Consider the following 17,876-nt stretch of genomic DNA (forward strand, 5'->3'; position numbering starts at 1 on the left):
TCGCGGATCGTCCAGTGTCTTGAGGGACAGCCAATTGGATCCTGTGGCTCACTGCAGGAGAAATTGTTTGTTTCTTCCACTCGACTTTTTTGTTCCATAACCCTCAGAATCATTTAAGAAATTCCAAATGACTGTCCCACCTCAGCAACGATGGTGCACTGCCAGAGACCCTGCTGTATAACTGAACACAGTAGTGCAATTTTTAACCAGGTCTTCCCATTAACACCTGACCTGCCCAGAGGGTCAGTCAATGAGCTCGTCAATAGCTTCAATGCTAACATGTTAAATGTAATGGACACTATTGCTCCCATTAAGGTGAAGGTTATCTCTGGAAGGAAAAAGTCTCCATGGAGAAACTCCACACTGGTGAAAAAAGAAAAAAGAGAGTGTAGGAAAGCTGAGCGCAGATGGAGAAAAACAAACCTCCAGGTTCATTATGACATTTATAAAGAGAAACTTCACAATTATAATTTACAACTGAGGAATGCAAGGAGGTCCTACTTCTCAGCCTGTTTCAGTTTAAGCGTTGTTTTCAATAAATTCACGTTCAAAAAAATGTTTTGTGTCACTCCCGTTTCTTCTTGTTGCGTGTTGAAGATCTACCTGAAATCTTGTTATGATCCAAACATGCAAAATATGATTTTCTGAGATTTTTCAAGTGGTCCTAAACTTTTGATTGGGACTGTACATGAATATATATATAAAAAAAATAACAAAATCAAATAAAATGCAAGTGATGATCAGGCGCTCACAAAAATATTTATACTTTACATTTCATACGTCATACCATATGTTGTAGTAGGCATTGTTATTACTGGTGTTGTGACTGTGAAAACAGAAAAAAGCAGCAGTTCAGATTTCAGCACACTTTTCTTATATTTCAAATTTCTCTTTTCTAAATGCAGCCATATAAATGTGTTGGTACAACAAAAGTGATTCACGTTTTAGATTTTACAGTGCAAGTGATAATCTGGAGCTCACATACAAACATTCATTCTTCACTTTACATTTCAAACACCATACCGTTTGTTGCTGTAGTTTCTGGTGTTGATGGTGTTATGGCTATAAAACAGGAAAAAAAGCAGCAGTTTAGATTTCAGCATACTTTATTTGTGCTGTAGATTAATATTTTTAAATGCAGCCACAGAATCTAATTTAAATTACCCTTGCAATGTACATATTATGTCTTTAATATCAAGTGTTTGCTTTAAGGACAGGAGTGCTGTGCTTACATATCATCACCTTATAAGCCTTGGTGAAATTGTTGAAAGACTTTAGGTTAGTAAATACAGTGACTACAACTTTTTAATGATATTTACTGCAAAACAATACTTTAAAGAAGGAACAAGGAAAGCAAGAATTGTTCACATACCTGGAGTTGTTGTTGGACATGGAGAAATATCTGTGGAAGAAATTCAGGGTTTGAAAATGTTTATTTTTTTAGTATATGACAAAAATGATTAACAGCAAAGAAGACAAAAAAAAAACACAATCAAGAAAAGAGACAAAAAAAAACCAAATACAAGAACACCGTTATTTTTAAAAACAGAAAGTTTACACTGAAGTTTAATAGATGATTCTAAGTAACCGTAGCTATATATTGATGAGCACATCCTGGCCTGATACATTCAATAAGGTCTTTGGTGACAGCACTTTTCTGTAGCAACACCGAGAAGATTTCAGTGCTTACTTGTGATTAGTTTACAAAACTCTCCATTAGAAGGACGGAAATATCATCGAATTTTATGTATCTTGCTATTGCAAATGTACCGTTTCTCTATTTTCTATGGAGAGTAAACAGGAACCTTAATATGCAATAAACAATATAGAGAAAAACATAAGATAGAGAGGACTGGAGAGAAGTTGAAGCTGAAGTTTTGTTTTTTTTGCCATACTGTAAAAAGAGTTTAAAAAACAAAACAGGATAATAATTATTTTTGGTTGGTTTGCATTATTGGGGGTGTCTGTGCTGCAGAGCAAGGAGTTAGAAACTGGCTGTGACAGAGGCTTACTTGCGATTGGTTCACAGAACTCTCCACCAGGAGGAAGCCCTTTGATGCATTCACAGGTGTGAGAGGTGACATTATTGCATGCACCGTATCGGCCACACTTCTCACATGACCAGGCAAACTGGTCCTCACATTGACACTGCTGTCCTCCAGTGGAGTTTGGATAGCACCCTGATAAACACATTTAAGACAATCACCAAACACAGCTCATAAATCATGCACCAGAGTATGAACACATTTAAATGTGACTGAGCACAAAATTCTTACATGTGGTGAAGTTCAAGTCTTCTATTATTAAAGACCCAGTGATGTTTTGGGGAAAGGACACATTTCTCACATAGCCTCTGAATAGATCAATGAAATTTGGGGGCAGACTGGATATTGGGAAGAGCAAGTTCAAGTCTATATTAAACTCCACTGGCTCTGTAGAGGAGACAAGGAGAAAATCGTCACAAAACTCTTTCACAATTATGAGAAACAACATTTACATAAATTGTTTATGAACAAACATCCCATTGATCTAACATGTTTCTACTTCTTTTGAGATGTACAGGATCAGAAGAAGTACAGAAGTGAAGGGCCACACTTTTTAATTCACATTTTTTTCAGCTCCATTGTGACAGGTGTAAAAAAAACAAAACAAAAGAGCACCTAGCCATGCAGTCCACCTTTTTCAAACATTTATGAAAGGATGGATCTTTCTAAAGAGCTCACTAACTCACTAACTACAGAGGTCCAAACCTCCTCTGGCATGAGCTTAAAGACATGAGTTTTCTTGGCTGGGCAGCTGCAGCTGCTCCAATCGAACATAAATTATTTAATTTTAAAAACAACATTGATTTTGATGCAACTGTTTATTATAATGATGAATAATATTCTAAATGTTATTCAAGAAGAAATGCAATAGTATTTGCATATTGCATTTAAATAGTAGAAGCATTTATATAAATCTTGTTGAAAATGTAAATTATTTAAAAACATTAAGTCATCGGTTTCAATTGACCTAGTAAACCTAGTCAGATTACCAAAGAAAGTATAACCCTTATTAACAAAATGGTTTTTCCAAATGCTCATTTTTCAATAACAAGTGGATTAATTTTAAGTGATGGTAGTTATCATATTCTTGTTTTTTGGATTATACATGATTCAGATGTCAAGTGTTCATTTAATGTGAGTGAACCACCTTAAAAATGAGTCACAAGAAAGAATTATGGCATTGAAGACTGATCAAATAAATGAAATTTAGAATGATGTATCCATATTGATGACCCACGTCAAGCATACAATGTATAATTAGGAAATGCTGGTTGAAAGAAAAAAAAAATGTAAACTATTTTTTAAAATAGTGAGAATGTCAGAGTATTGAATATTAAAAAGTCTTGAAGATATCAAAAAATCTTTTGTAAGAATAAGTACAAAGTGGACAGCTCAGATTTACTTGCTCAATAATAATAATAATAATAATAATAATAATAATAATAATATAGTCCTGCTGCAGTTGATTTAAGAACTTGGTGCAGCAGCTCTACACCAAGTAGAGCTTGGTGAGTAATTTCCAAAATCCTCACTATTTTGCTAAAAGAGAGACTCTACTGACACACTAAAATAATAGGCTTATTTCTGCTAATATCCACAATCTAATTTGTTCAGTCACTACACAGAGTTCATGACAACAACTCATGGTTAAAACCTGGATCGAATGGAACAAATGCTTTGACCACATCAGGTAGCAATTCCTAAAAAAACGTCAACTCTACAAGAACATCAGAGTTGATCCAGATCCACTTAAAATGATGGGCACAGCTGAAAACAAAAGACAGAGAAGATATGAAGGGGACAGAACACAGAGTAGTTTTAGTGTCCAGCCATAGATACTCAGGGATAGCAGAATGGTAAACTGAATATGTAATGGCGACAACCAAAACAGCTTTGAATTTTTTGTTCCATAACCCTCAGGATCATTTAAGAAATTTCAAATGACTGTCTTACTACGGCCCATCTCAGCAGCGATGGTGCGCCGTGAGAGATCCTGCTTATGCAGTTAAACAACCCGACTACGTTAAACAAAAGAAACCTTTTTTGTCTTTGGCCATCGGAATTACAGTGTGACTACCTGACAGAAAATGACAATGAATCCAGCAGTAACACAGCCCGTTTCAGTTTTTTTCAATAAATTGCATGCTCAAAAAATGATTTATCTTATTCCTATAAAGGAGTTCGAGTCTCCAGAGGGAAAATCCTGGGGTTCTGTCCAGCGACCGCTCACTGTTTGTGTCCAGGCTTTATTAAATGAAAACATCCATTACACTCCCATTCTGTCTTGTTGCATTTTGAAGCTCCACTTGGAACCTTGTTAATATCCATCCATGCAAAATATGATTTTTTGACTTTTTGCAGGTGGTCTTAAACTTTTGATTGGGACTGCATATGAATATATAAAGTATTAACAGAGATTAAATTTATTAACAAAATCACATAAATAGGGTGTAGTTGCAGATCATTTAAATACGGATGTAGTTACAACAACAGTCATGCAGTTTTTCAGAATTTAAAGTGCAAGTGATGATCAGGCGCTCACACAAAAACATTTATGCTTCACATTTCATACATCATACCATATGTTGTAGTAGGCATTGTTATTACTGGTGTTGTGACTGTGAAAACAGAAAAAAGCAGCAGTTCAGATTTCAGCACACTTTTCTTATATTTCAAATTTCTCTTTTCTAAATGCAGCCATATAAATGTGTTGGTACAACAAAAGTGATTCACGTTTTAGATTTTACAGTGCAAGTGATAATCTGGAGCTCACATACAAACATTCATTCTTCACTTTACATTTCAAACACCATACCGTTTGTTGCTGTAGTTTCTGGTGTTGATGGTGTTATGGCTATAAAACAGGAAAAAAAGCAGCAGTTTAGATTTCAGCACACTTTATTTGTGCTGTAGATTAATATTTTTAAATGCAGCCACAGAATCTAATTTAAATTACCCTTGCAATGTACATATTATGTCTTTAATATCAAGTGTTTGCTTTAAGGACAGGAGTGCTGTGCTTACATATCATCACCATATAAGCCTTGGTGAAATTGTTGAAAGACTTTAGGTTAGTAAATACAGTGACTACAACTTTTTAATGATATTTACTGCAAAACAATACTTTAAAGAAGGAACAAGGAAAGCAAGAATTGTTCACATACCTGGAGTTGTTGTTGGACATGGAGAAATATCTGTGGAAGAAATTCAGGGTTTGAAAATGTTTATTTTTTTAGTATATGACAAAAATGATTAACAGCAAAGAAGACAAAAAAAAACACAATCAAGAAAAGAGACAAAAAAAAACCAAATACAAGAACACCGTTATTTTTAAAAACAGAAAGTTTACACTGAAGTTTAATAGATGATTCTAAGTAACCGTAGCTATATATTGATGAGCACATCCTGGCCTGATACATTCAATAAGGTCTTTGGTGACAGCACTTTTCTGTAGCAACACCGAGAAGATTTCAGTGCTTACTTGTGATTAGTTTACAAAACTCTCCATTAGAAGGACGGAAATATCATCGAATTTTATGTATCTTGCTATTGCAAATGTACCGTTTCTCTATTTTCTATGGAGAGTAAACAGGAACCTTAATATGCAATAAACAATATAGAGAAAAACATAAGATAGAGAGGACTGGAGAGAAGTTGAAGCTGAAGTTTTGTTTTTTTTGCCATACTGTAAAAAGAGTTTAAAAAACAAAACAGGATAATAATTATTTTTGGTTGGTTTGCATTATTGGGGGTGTCTGTGCTGCAGAGCAAGGAGTTAGAAACTGGCTGTGACAGAGGCTTACTTGCGATTGGTTCACAGAACTCTCCACCAGGAGGAAGCCCTTTGATGCATTCACAGGTGTGAGAGGTGACATTACTGCATGCACCGTATCGGCCACACTTCTCACATGACCAGGCAAACTGGTCCTCACATTGACACTGCTGTCCTCCAGTGGAGTTTGGATAGCACCCTGATAAACACATTTAAGACAATCACCAAACACAGCTCATAAATCATGCACCAGAGTATGAACACATTTAAATGTGACTGAGCACAAAATTCTTACATGTGGTGAAGTTCAAGTCTTCTATTATTAAAGACCCAGTGATGTTTTGGGGAAAGGACACATTTCTCACATAGCCTCTGAATAGATCAATGAAATTTGGGGGCAGACTGGATATTGGGAAGAGCAAGTTCAAGTCTATAATAAACTCCACTGGCTCTGTAGAGGAGACAAGGAGAAAATCGTCACAAAACTCTTTCACAATTATGAGAAACAACATTTACATAAATTGTTTATGAACAAACATCCCATTGATCTAACATGTTTCTACTTCTTTTGAGACGTACAGGACTAGAAGAAGTACAGAAGTGAAGGGCCACACCTCTTAAATGTTTTTTTTTGATTTTTTTTCAGCTCCATTGTGACAGGTGTATAAAAGAGCACCTAGCCATGCAGTCCCCCTTTTTCCAAACATTTATGAAAGGATGGATCATTCTAAAGAGCTCACTAAGGGTACGTCCACACTAGCCCGGACAGGTTTTAAAACGGCGTTTTCATCTGAAAATGCTCTAATCTACGTGCTACAGCTTTAAGCAGCTGCGCGCGTTCCCGCGGACGGCAATCACTTTCTGGCACACAATTGCTTTTTGGCACAACACCTGAAGCAAAGGGGGCAAAATAATCACATGAGTGCTGCTGTTTGACTGAGGAAGAATAAGGTAGTCATGGTAAGCCAATCACATGACCACTTTAAGATGACAAAGCAAAATGGTGATATATACCAGTTTTTAAATTGTGTTGAGAGGCCACGTAAAACCAGAGTCATGATAAACAATATATACGCAGAGTTTTTTCCTCAATAGCTTCATCATGTTTACTGTCCAAGGACAGCGCAGCAAGCACTCTCTGCTTATGAGCAAAAAATAAAAAAACTAAACAAAAAAGAGACCTTTCATGTTGGTGAAAAAATGCACCATGTCGACCAATCAAAAAATGATATGAAAACATGACATTTGGTTGTTTAGGAAGAGGGGGAGGTTTTAGGAGTGTCAGCGAGAGAGAAAGAGAGAGAGAGAGAGTTTTGAGATGTGAGAGATGTGTGACGTTTAGCGTGTTTGGGGTGTGTAGTTAATGTGTTGTCTAGTGTATTTAGTGTGTAGTGTTGTGGATAGGTTGGTGTTGTGTGTCAGAACAATGAGGCGACTGCTGTCTCCAGGTAGAAACAGGAGTGATACACCTGCTGCTGTCAGACCTCCAGGTATCAGGCTGTGATGTTCTCCTTTATAGTCGACAGAAATTATTTTTTGGGAGTCGCACAAATATTTTGTGTGGCATCTTATTGAATGCAGAACACCTGCTTGTTATGTAAATAGCTTTAAATGTTTTTTTTTTAAAGGGTGAAAGTTGAATGGCTGCAAATAACTTTGTTGTTTGCAAAACTTGTACATATGATTTTAAAATTGACAATTTATATTTGCATTTAAAGTTATGAAATATGATTCATTAAAAATGTTTGTGGTTGTTACAGTAAAAAATATAACTTTTTCTACTTGGATGTTATGTTTTTTGTCTGATTTTAGATCAATTGTGTTAATACAGTATGTCAAAATGAAAACAAAACTGTAAATTCAGACACGTGAGGTTGTGCTGAAAAGGATGATACCAAACAAGGCAAAGTAAATCGTTTTTAAAAGTGAACTGTAGAGGTAAAATCAAAAGTTGTTAAAAATGTCCAATTATACCCTGGACCCCAGAGGGTTAAACTTTTTTTTTTAAGTAAAACAATAGTTACTTTTCAAGTAATTAATTTATTTTAGAATCTTGTAACTCAGTTACTTTTTAAAGAAGTAACTAGTAACTATGATTAATTACTTTTTTAAAGTAACTTGCCCAACACTGGTTGGGACTGAAAATCTCAGAAAAACAAAGCAGTAGTTCAGATTTCAGCATACCTTTCTTATATTTCAAATTTCTCTTTTCTAATGCAGCCAAATAAATAGCTGTGTTGGTACAACAAAAGTGATTCATGTCTTAGATTTTACAGAGCAACTGATGATCTGGAGCTCGCACACAGACATTCATTCTTTACTTTACATTTCAAACGCCATACCGGTTGTTGCTGTAGTTAATGTTGTTGATGGTGTTATGACTATAAAAACAGGAAAAAAGCAGCAGTTTAGATTTCAGCATACTGTTTTACATTTCAAACTAAGAACACTGAAAGTGTTGTTGTTATATATTACGGAAGTGTAGAGCTGCCACCCACGCAAAAGAAAAATAGAGGTATATCACATTATAACGTGAAAAGTTTATTGTTCTAACAATATACTTTTCATGGTTGTACAATACTATCACTACTATCACGTTATAACAAAAAACTTTTATGTTCATACAAAATAAATATTATATTGCACGAACATGATAATTATGTATATTGTATTTGCATGATAGTATATTGTTCAGACATGAAGAGTGTAATGTTACAACAGTAAACTTTTCACGTTATGACGTGATATAGGCTCGATTTTTCTTTTCCCTGGGTGGCAGCTCTACACTTCCGTAAAATACAGTGACTACACATTTTTTTTGTAATGATATTTACGGCAAAACAATACTTCAAAGAAGGAACAATGACGCAAGAAGAATGTTCACATACCAGGAGTTGTTGTTGGACATGAAGAAACATCTGTAGAGGGAAATTATACTTTTAAAATGTTCATTTTCTAGTGAATGACAAAAATTAATTAACAGCAAAGAAGAAAAACCAAAAACAAATGAAAAAGAGACAAAGGAAACAAGAACACACCATTATTTCTAACTATAGAGAGTTTACAGTGAAGCATATGTTTAATAAATGATTCTAAGTAACCATAACTATATGTTGATGAACACATGCTGGTCAGATACATTCATTAAGGTCTTTGGTGAAAGCACTTTTCTCTAGCAACAGCTAGAAGATTTCAGTGCTTACCTGTGATTGGCTCACAGAACTCTCCAGTAGAAGGAAGTCCTTTTATGCACCCACATATTGGGGAGATGACATCACTACAGGCACCGTAACGGCCACACTTGTCACATGACCAAGCAAACTGGTCCTCACACTGACACTGCTGCCCTCCAGTGGAGTTTGGATAGCACCCTTTTTAAGACAACACACACAGTTCATAAGTCATGCAGGATCACATGAACACTATTACATATGACTGAGTACAAAAGTCAATTAAGATCAAGTTCTTACATGTGGTGAAGGTCAGGTTTTTCAGTGTTAAAGACTCAGTGATGATTTGGTTTAGGGAGACATTTCTCACAATGTGTCTGAGTACATCACTGAAATCTGGGGCCACACTGGATGTTGGGATGTGTAATTCAAGGACTATATCAAAGTCCATTGGTGCTGTGAAGGAAAAAAAGGGCACAACCCATCACATATACATAACCCAATGATGGAAGATATTTACAAGAAAATGCTAACAAAAGCTGTTACTTTAATGCCCCCTGTTTCCACACGGTCAAAATTTTGATGATGCATCTGCTCCCCAAGTCCGCACTAGGGATGGGTTTCAATTATCGATTTTCCAATTAAAATCGAATTTAGTTTGAATAACGCAATATCGATTCATTAAATCCTGAATCGATTTTTAAATATAAATGTATTTTTCCAGAAAAAACAGAATTTCAGGTTAAAGCTTTCATTTCAACAACTGCCAAACAGCTAAAAGAGCAATCGAGAGCAGATAAACAGATTCCACACAAAGATGCAAACACAAAGCCCGGCCACGTCACATCAGAATCTTTGAGGTGTTGCCTTTCTCACTCGACGGCATACACAGACACTCCGTCAGGGCTAAAAGTCCACATCTCACAGACTCTGATGCTGCACGGTTCGTCACTCTCCAACCAAATTTCACTGAACCAACAGCAAAAGAAGATCAGAACTACACTTCACATTTGATAAACATTGTCATGAGTTCCCTCTTACTTTTGCTGTTTTGCTTAAACCACGATAAAAAAAAAAGAAAAAAGAAAAATCACACTTCCTGCAGAGCTCTCTCTCTCTCCTTGTACTTCAAGAACAGATTCCCATCTCAAATCTATATTCTGCATTGTTCACTTGCTTATTATGCATCAGTTTACCGTTTGTGTTCAGTGCTGTCAGCTGCTGTTTTGTTGTTGTTGTTGTTTTTTCAAAAATGGAATCCAACAAGGAAACGTAAGTTTTGTTGTTCAATACTGAAGAAATGTAAACTTTTTAAAATTTATGCAGAACTGCAAAACACTTAGCTGTGTATCTAATAAAACCTCTGTAACTTTGCTCTGCTTTACTTCAGCAGCATCGGGTAATGTTGGGACACTTACACGTCTGATCAAGTCTCACAAGTGTCAGTACTGATAAATTATCAAAATTATAAGTATTTCTGACAGAGGCAAAATTTCTCTGATTCAAATCTAATCTAATCAAATCGGGGATCAAATTGAATCAGGACCTTGTGAATCAGAATCGAATAGATTCTACAAATCAGTGACGATACCCGGCCCTAGTCCGCACTGTTCTAATCTGGTACTGTCAAACCTTATTGACTACCACCACTTAAACTGAAAATTTAAATACTCCCAGCTAATTGATTCACATGCCAAACAGATGTCATCCCAGATGATTTAAAGAGCTGTATTGTAATAATCTGGAGCTCACACAAAGACCTTCATTCTTCACTATATATTACAAACTTCTTACTGTGTGTTGGTGTAGGTGATGTTGTTGATGTTGTTGATGGTGTTGTGGCTATGGAAACAGGAAAAAAAATAGCAGTTAGATAGAGCTGGGCGATAGAACGATAACGATATGTATCGCGATATAACTTTTTCTCGATAGAGAAATTAAACTATCGTGATAGACCTCTCCGCTCTTGTCCTCTTAAAAAAAAAAAAAAAAAAAAGGTCAGCCAATCCAAATTAAGTAGCGCAGAGCCGAACCAATCACAGCCGCAGCGTCACGTTGCGTGACTTGTTACATACAGCACAAGTGCCAAGCCGCACGTGTGTTTGTTTGGGAAGCAGCCAGCGGGTAATGGAGGAAATGAGTGTGCCGACTAGAAAAATCAACCGAGCGTGACCGAAGGTTACCGAAGAGAAAACAGACGATGGTTCCAATGCCGGAGAGATTGTCGAATGGAAGAGCCATAGAAGTTCCGTAGTGTGAAGGTATTTCGGCTATTTCAAGTCTGACAAAAAACAGAGTAGCGCGCACTGTAAATTGTGCCAAAAGCAAGTCTGGAAATACAATAAACTGGTGCATGCGTCACACTGTGCGCCACGTTATTGTTTCGGTGAAATGAATTTCTACAATACTGTTAATTCTACTCTCTGCAGTGTTTAAATGCTTACATATACACACAGTTACTGTCCCTCCACACATACGACTCGGTTCTGCTTCTATGCCCCAGCTTTGTTTACTTTTTCCCACTGAGGCTTCTAGACTTCTGATTGGCCAACATTTCTGCACGGTTAGGAATCTAGCTCCACCTGCTGCTTTGGCATGTTCATAGCAGCGTTTTCCTTCATTTCTGCCTTTATGTGTGGACGGGATCATTTTTTAAAACGAAAACGGAAAATCTCAGTTTTCAAAAATACCCGTGTACGTGTGGACGTAGCCTCAGTCTCTGACTGGAAGCGCTAATTCATCATTCGGCTTTTGTCAGACTAAAGTAACTGTTAAAACTGTTTGAAAAGCTAAGCTATACAACAAGGAGAGATTGAGAATTTCCTTTTAGTTCTCAGTTTATTTGATATTGACAAAAGTTAGTCAGTTTTGTCTGTTCTTCTGTAAAACAAACTAAGATTTATTTTTAGAATTAATATTTTGTTTCTAAGTGGAATTGACAATTTAGTCTGTTTCGTTTGTTCTATTTTGAAACTTAAACGCTTTAGCGGCTGCCTTTTGTGTAGTTTGCAATATTTGCCTTTATTTATCTGAAAAAGTCTCATGTTCCTTAAGTACATCTACCCTGTTGAACTTATTATGGGAAATAAATATTTAAATAAAAACAAGCTGCTGATTATTTCACATTTTACTTGTGAGCAACGGCACATTTAAATCTTACAAATATAGTTATTTGGCTTATATCGTGATAGATATCGTAAGCGCCTGAAATGAAAAAACATATCGTGATATGAAAAAATCTTATATCGCCCAGCTCTACAGTTAGATTATAGCATACTTTTTGATATTTCAAATTAATATTTTCAAATGCAGCCACAGAATCTAATGTACATCACCCTTGCAACATTACATATTATGTCTTTAATATCAAGTGTTTGTTTTAAGGACATGAAGCAGAACACTTAATGTGCCGTGGTTATATATTATCACTGTATAGGCTTTGGTCATAAAAGGAAGTTTAAAATTATATTATATATTATATTATATTATATATTATAAATTATTAACACAATTTGAACTGTTGAAAGATTTTTTTAGGTTTGTAAAATACAGTGACTACACATCTTTTTGTAATGACATTTACTGCAGAGCAATACTTTAAAGAAGGAACAATGAAGCAAGAAGAATGTTCACATACCAGGAGTTGATGGTGGACATGGAGCAATATCTGTAGAGGACAATTATGGTTTTAAACTGTTCATTTTCTAGTCAATGACAAAAGTGATTAACAGCAAAAAAGAAAACCAAAAACACAAATGACAAAGAGACAAAAAAGGAAACAAGAACAAGAACACAGCATTGTTTCTAACAACAGAAAGTTTACAGTGAAGCATATGTTTAATACATGACCATAATGACCATAACCAATGCTATATGTTGATGAACACATGCTGGTCAGATACATTCAACAAGGTCTTTGGTGAAAGCACTTTTCTGTAGCAACAGCTAGAAGATTTCAGTGCTTACCTGTGATTGGTTCACAGAACTCTCCACCAGGAGGAAGCCCTTTGATGCATTCACAGGTTTGGGAGGTGACATTATTGCATGCACCGTATAGGCCACATTTGTCACATGACCAGGCAAACTGGTCCTCACATTGACACTGCAGTCCTCCAGTGGAGTTTGGATAGCACCCTGATAAACACATTTAAGACAATCACCAAACACAGCTCATAAATCATGCACCAGAGTATGAAAACATTTAAATGTGATTGAACACAAAATTCTTACATGTGGTGAAGTTCAAGTCTTCTAGTATTAAAGACTCAGTGATGGTTTGGGGGAAGGACACATTTCTCACATAGCCTCTGAATAGATCAATGAAATTTGGGGGCAGACTGGATCTTGGGAAGAGCAAGTTCAAGTCTATAATAAACTTCACTGGCTCTGTAGAGGAGACAAGGAGAAAATCACAAAACTCTTTCACAATTACGAGAAACAATTTCACATAATTTCTTTTTATTTTTATATCACATTTATCTAACATGTCTCTACTTCTATTGTGACTTTACATGTTAACGACTATTGAAAAAGCTGTCATGTTACAGTAATCTGTGGTAAATAGACATTCGTGCTTTAACCTCCGAAGACCCGAACTCTTTTGTGGCATGCATTCTTAATTTCTTTTTGCTATTTGGGCTGATTGGGACCTGATGAATTTAAAAACAAAGAACTATGTGATTTTTTTTTTAACCGGATTTTTGTTTCTGAGAAAAATGAGATCCACATATGAGGACATTCGGTTTAAATTTCGATAGAACAGTGGCAGTATAACGTCCTTGTAAGTGGATATCAGGCCCTTGAAGAGCAAAATTTAGTAATTTGGTGTAGACAACCCAAAATGTGATGTCCACATATGTGGACACCAGGTCCTAGGAGGTTAAATTAAATGTGTTATAACATATGGTGATGTCTCTCATACACAACATATTTGTCACTACAGCTATAGAATTTTTGAAACATATTTCATAGCAAACTTCTGTAAATTTAAAAAAAAATCAAACATATGCACACACTTCTTGTTTTTTCTAAAGTGAATGAAGATTGGTGCCATACATTATCCCACCCTGTTAAATTTAAAGTAAAAGCAATAATTAGAAGAAAATGGATTTTTTTTCATACCAGGAGGGTTTGTTGGACTTGGAGAAATACCTGTAAACCAAGATAAAACATTTAATTATTTATTTTTAATACCCAGGAAAACAACACAATAACGGTTTACATACATCATCTTAAGAATTTGCTATTTGAACAGAAGTACAGGCCCATATCTCTTGATTCAAAAGAAAAAAATAGCATACAGCATCTATTGTTAAAATTGTTAAAAATAGCATCTATGAAAGAATGGATCTTTCTATATAGCTCACTAACTCACTAACTACAGAAGTCCAAACCTTCTCTGGCATGAGCTTAAAGACACGAGTTTCCTTGGCTGGGCAGCTGCAGCTGATCCAATTGAACATAAATTAGTTAATTTTAAAAAACAACAGTGATTTTGATGCAAATTGTTATTATAATGATAATTCCGAACATTATTCGAACAATCAATTTAACAATATAAATTTGGAGGCTATTTATATCATGCATTTAAATAGTAGAAGTATTATTATTATTGTTAAAACTGAAAATTATTTAAAAACATTAACTCATCAGTTTGAAGTGATAGCCATGAGTGAGCCTTTAGTAACAAATAGAAAATGCAGATTTTTTTTTGTTAGGAATTATGACTCTTTTATAGAACAAAGAAATTGGTGTGATGTTTTATGGTGGTGGTGTAAAGAAAGATTTTCAGTGTAAGGAAATGTAGGTCTATCAGTACTGTAGACAATATTTTTGGGAAAATATACACCGTATTTGTCGGGCTATAAGCCGCTACTTTTTGCACAAGCTTTGAACCCTGCGGCTTTTAGTCAGGTGCGGCTTTTCTGTGGATTGTCCATGATTTTTGTGATATCGTAAGAGGATTTGTTTTGTTTGTTCCGCTGTTGCACGGCACTACGTTGCCTGGCGGAAGGGCATGTGATCAGACACACAGTATCGGGGTTCAAGAGTGGTATGTTGGTCACATGTCCGTCCGCCAGGCAACGTAGTGCCGTACAAGTAGCGCGAAAAACAAACTTCAAAGTAGCGCTATGCGTTCAGTGGGAGGCGTGGATGACGAGCGGCGATAAACTTGCAAAAAGCAAGTTATGCTCAACTCCACCACTGGATTCTGACAGCGTGGAAAAGTGTGAAAACATCCATGATCACCAACGGATTTCGAAGGGCTGGACTGCTGCATGATGGAGAGGAGGACACCGCCACGGCCCTTCTGAAGGTGTTCGACTCTGACACTGACAACGAGGATTTCTTTGGTTTTGAAAGTGACAACAAAGGAGAGAAGCGGAGAGTGGATGACGCAGCCATCCTGAGCCTGTTCGTATCCGACACTGGAGAAGAGGACTTTGGTGGTTTTAGTGCGCAGGAAGATGGTGTCGAATGACTGACTTTTCTTCTTGTTAAAGCCGTGTCACTGCACGTGAGCACTTTAAAGAACTACTTTACCTATATAATGAATCAGTCAAAGAGGCCAGATCCTCTAACTTCAATAATCTTATAAATCGTCATAAAAATAATTCAAGAATTCTATTTGATACCATCAACAGTATTGTTTCTCCTCCAACCCAGCATGCTCTGTTGCTTTCTGATGAAGATTGTAATACTTTCCTTAATTACTTTGTAAATAAGGTGATGGACTTGAAATCCAAAATTTCCTCAAGTGCCTCCCCTTATGAAGATACTCCTTGCTGTCTTGGATCATTTACCTCCTTTTCTCCAATCACACTAAATGACTTAATTATAGTTTTAGGTAAAATGAAATCCTCATCATGCTCTGTAGATATATTACCTCACTCTGTCCTGTCCGGGTCTATCACCAGCATTGGTCCCACATTACTATCCATCATCAACAGTTCACTGAGGCAAGGCTGTGTTCCATCTTATTTTAAACATGCGTGAGGTAACTCCTCTGTTAAAAAAACAGAATCTTGATCCTAGCTCTGCTAGTAATTACCGACCTATTTCAAAATTGCCATTTGTAAGTAAATTACTTGAAAAAATTGTTGAAAATCAGTTCAGGTCTCTATTATGTAAATTACACATTCTTGACCCTTTTCAGTCTGGTTTTCAAAAGCAGCACTCTACAGAGACCGCTCTCTTAAGAGTCTATAATGATCTATTAATGGCATCTGATGCAGGGAATTGTTCTGTGATCATTTTGCTTGATCTTAGTGCAGCTTTTGACACCATCGACCACAAAATCCTACTTAACAGGCTCAAGGTTTTGGCTGGTATATCTGGCTCTGCCCTAGACTGGTTTTCTTCCTACTTATCAGATAGGACCTTTTCTGTTAGGACTGATAGGTTCTCCTCTAACACTGCTGCCCTGACCTGTGGTGTCCCACAAGGTTCAGTCTTAGGTCCATTACTATTTTCTTTTTATATGCTTCCTTTAGCTGGTATCATTCAATCTTTTAGCGACCTGTCTTATCATTTTTATGCTGATGACATTCAGCTCCATATGTCCTTTAAGCCTCATCAGCTGGATAGGCTGTCCACCCTAGTCCAGTGCTTAACCCAGGTTTCTGATTGGCTTTCAAGCAACTACCTTGTTCTAAATACTAACAAGACCGAGACCATGATCATAGCTCCTCCTGAGCTTCATTCTAAAATCAGCCAGGTTCTTGCCTCTTTCTGTCCATCTGTCAAGTCAAATATTCGAAATCTTGGAGTAATATTTGACTCTTCTCTGGGCCTTGACTCTCATGTAAAATCTTTGTCTCGTTCCTGTTTCTATCATTTAAGAAACATATCTAAATTGCGACATATGGTTTCCTCAGCTGAACTGGAAAAACTCATTCATGCATTTGTGTCATCACGCTTAGATTACTGTAATTCCCTGTTTACTAGCTTGGATAAATCATCTCTCTCTCGCCTCCAGACAATACAAAACGCAGCAGCCAGACTACTAACTCGCTCTACCAAGCGTGTTCACATCACTCCCATCTTATATTCTTTACGTTGGCTCCCAATAGAGTTTAGAATTCGCTTTAAAATTCTTGTTTTAACATACAGAGCACTAAATGGCCAGGCTCCAGATTACTTATCCAAGCTTCTTACAAAATACACTGCTGCTCGCCTTCTCCGCTCGCAGACTCAGAGTCTCTTAGTTGTTCCCCGTACACGACTGAAGACAAAAGGGGACAGAGCCTTTCAGTCTGTTGCACCAAGGCTGTGGAACAGTTTACCACTACAATTACGTTTGCTTGACTCTGTGGATTCTTTTAAAAAACAGTTAAAAACTCTTCTGTTCAAACAAGCCTTCTGTTGATCTACATTTTTTATATTTTTTTTTTTACATTATTTATATTTGTTCTTTTACACTGTATATAATGTCTACTGATTTTATTGTTTATTTTAATATTTGTGTACAGCGCTTTGTGATTGTCTGTCTGTGAAATGCGCTTAATAAATAAAGTTTACTTACTTACTTACCTGAGCCTAAAAGGTAGTCCAATCTATTTTTCTGGTGTGCTGTAGGTTATTGTTATGTACTACATTTGTTACTCGTTTATGAAGCACAGTACACGTTTCGTACTTGTAATTACTTTTACATATACCTAAAAAGTTATGCAAATATGTACCCCTAACTTGTTTTTCAAAATATTAATAAAAGGGGTGTGTCTCCAAACAGCCATCTCGTTACTGACAATTCCCTTTGTGCATATTTTCTTACATATGATAAGTCAACATTGAAACACCTGCGGCTTTTAGTCAGGTGCGGCTAATGTATGTACAAAACAGGATTTTCCCCTGATTTTAGCTTGTGCGGCTAATATTCAGGTGCGCTCT

General features: G+C 36.3%; 1 protein-coding gene across 1 annotated transcript in view; it reads right to left on the reverse strand.

The window, feature by feature from the left end:
* Positions 1–17,876, reverse strand: part of LOC106676425 (uncharacterized) — a 38,108-nt gene that overhangs the window by 12,074 nt on the left and 8,158 nt on the right. Inside the window, exons 8-26 of the mRNA XM_076882174.1 lie at positions 14,109–14,138; positions 13,218–13,373; positions 12,954–13,121; positions 12,625–12,654; positions 10,782–10,829; positions 9,288–9,443; positions 9,021–9,188; positions 8,706–8,735; positions 8,160–8,198; positions 6,113–6,268; positions 5,849–6,016; positions 5,210–5,239; positions 4,861–4,899; positions 4,625–4,663; positions 2,277–2,432; positions 2,013–2,180; positions 1,373–1,402; positions 1,024–1,062; positions 788–826 (exon numbers count right to left, since the gene is read on the reverse strand). Coding sequence (XP_076738289.1) covers positions 788–826; positions 1,024–1,062; positions 1,373–1,402; positions 2,013–2,180; positions 2,277–2,432; positions 4,625–4,663; positions 4,861–4,899; positions 5,210–5,239; positions 5,849–6,016; positions 6,113–6,268; positions 8,160–8,198; positions 8,706–8,735; positions 9,021–9,188; positions 9,288–9,443; positions 10,782–10,829; positions 12,625–12,654; positions 12,954–13,121; positions 13,218–13,373; positions 14,109–14,138 — 1,689 coding nt within the window. The remainder of the gene's footprint in view (positions 1–787; positions 827–1,023; positions 1,063–1,372; positions 1,403–2,012; positions 2,181–2,276; positions 2,433–4,624; positions 4,664–4,860; positions 4,900–5,209; positions 5,240–5,848; positions 6,017–6,112; positions 6,269–8,159; positions 8,199–8,705; positions 8,736–9,020; positions 9,189–9,287; positions 9,444–10,781; positions 10,830–12,624; positions 12,655–12,953; positions 13,122–13,217; positions 13,374–14,108; positions 14,139–17,876) is intronic.

Source organism: Maylandia zebra, linkage group LG3 (genome assembly GCF_041146795.1).
Source record: "Maylandia zebra isolate NMK-2024a linkage group LG3, Mzebra_GT3a, whole genome shotgun sequence".
Lineage (NCBI taxonomy): Eukaryota > Metazoa > Chordata > Actinopteri > Cichliformes > Cichlidae > Maylandia > Maylandia zebra.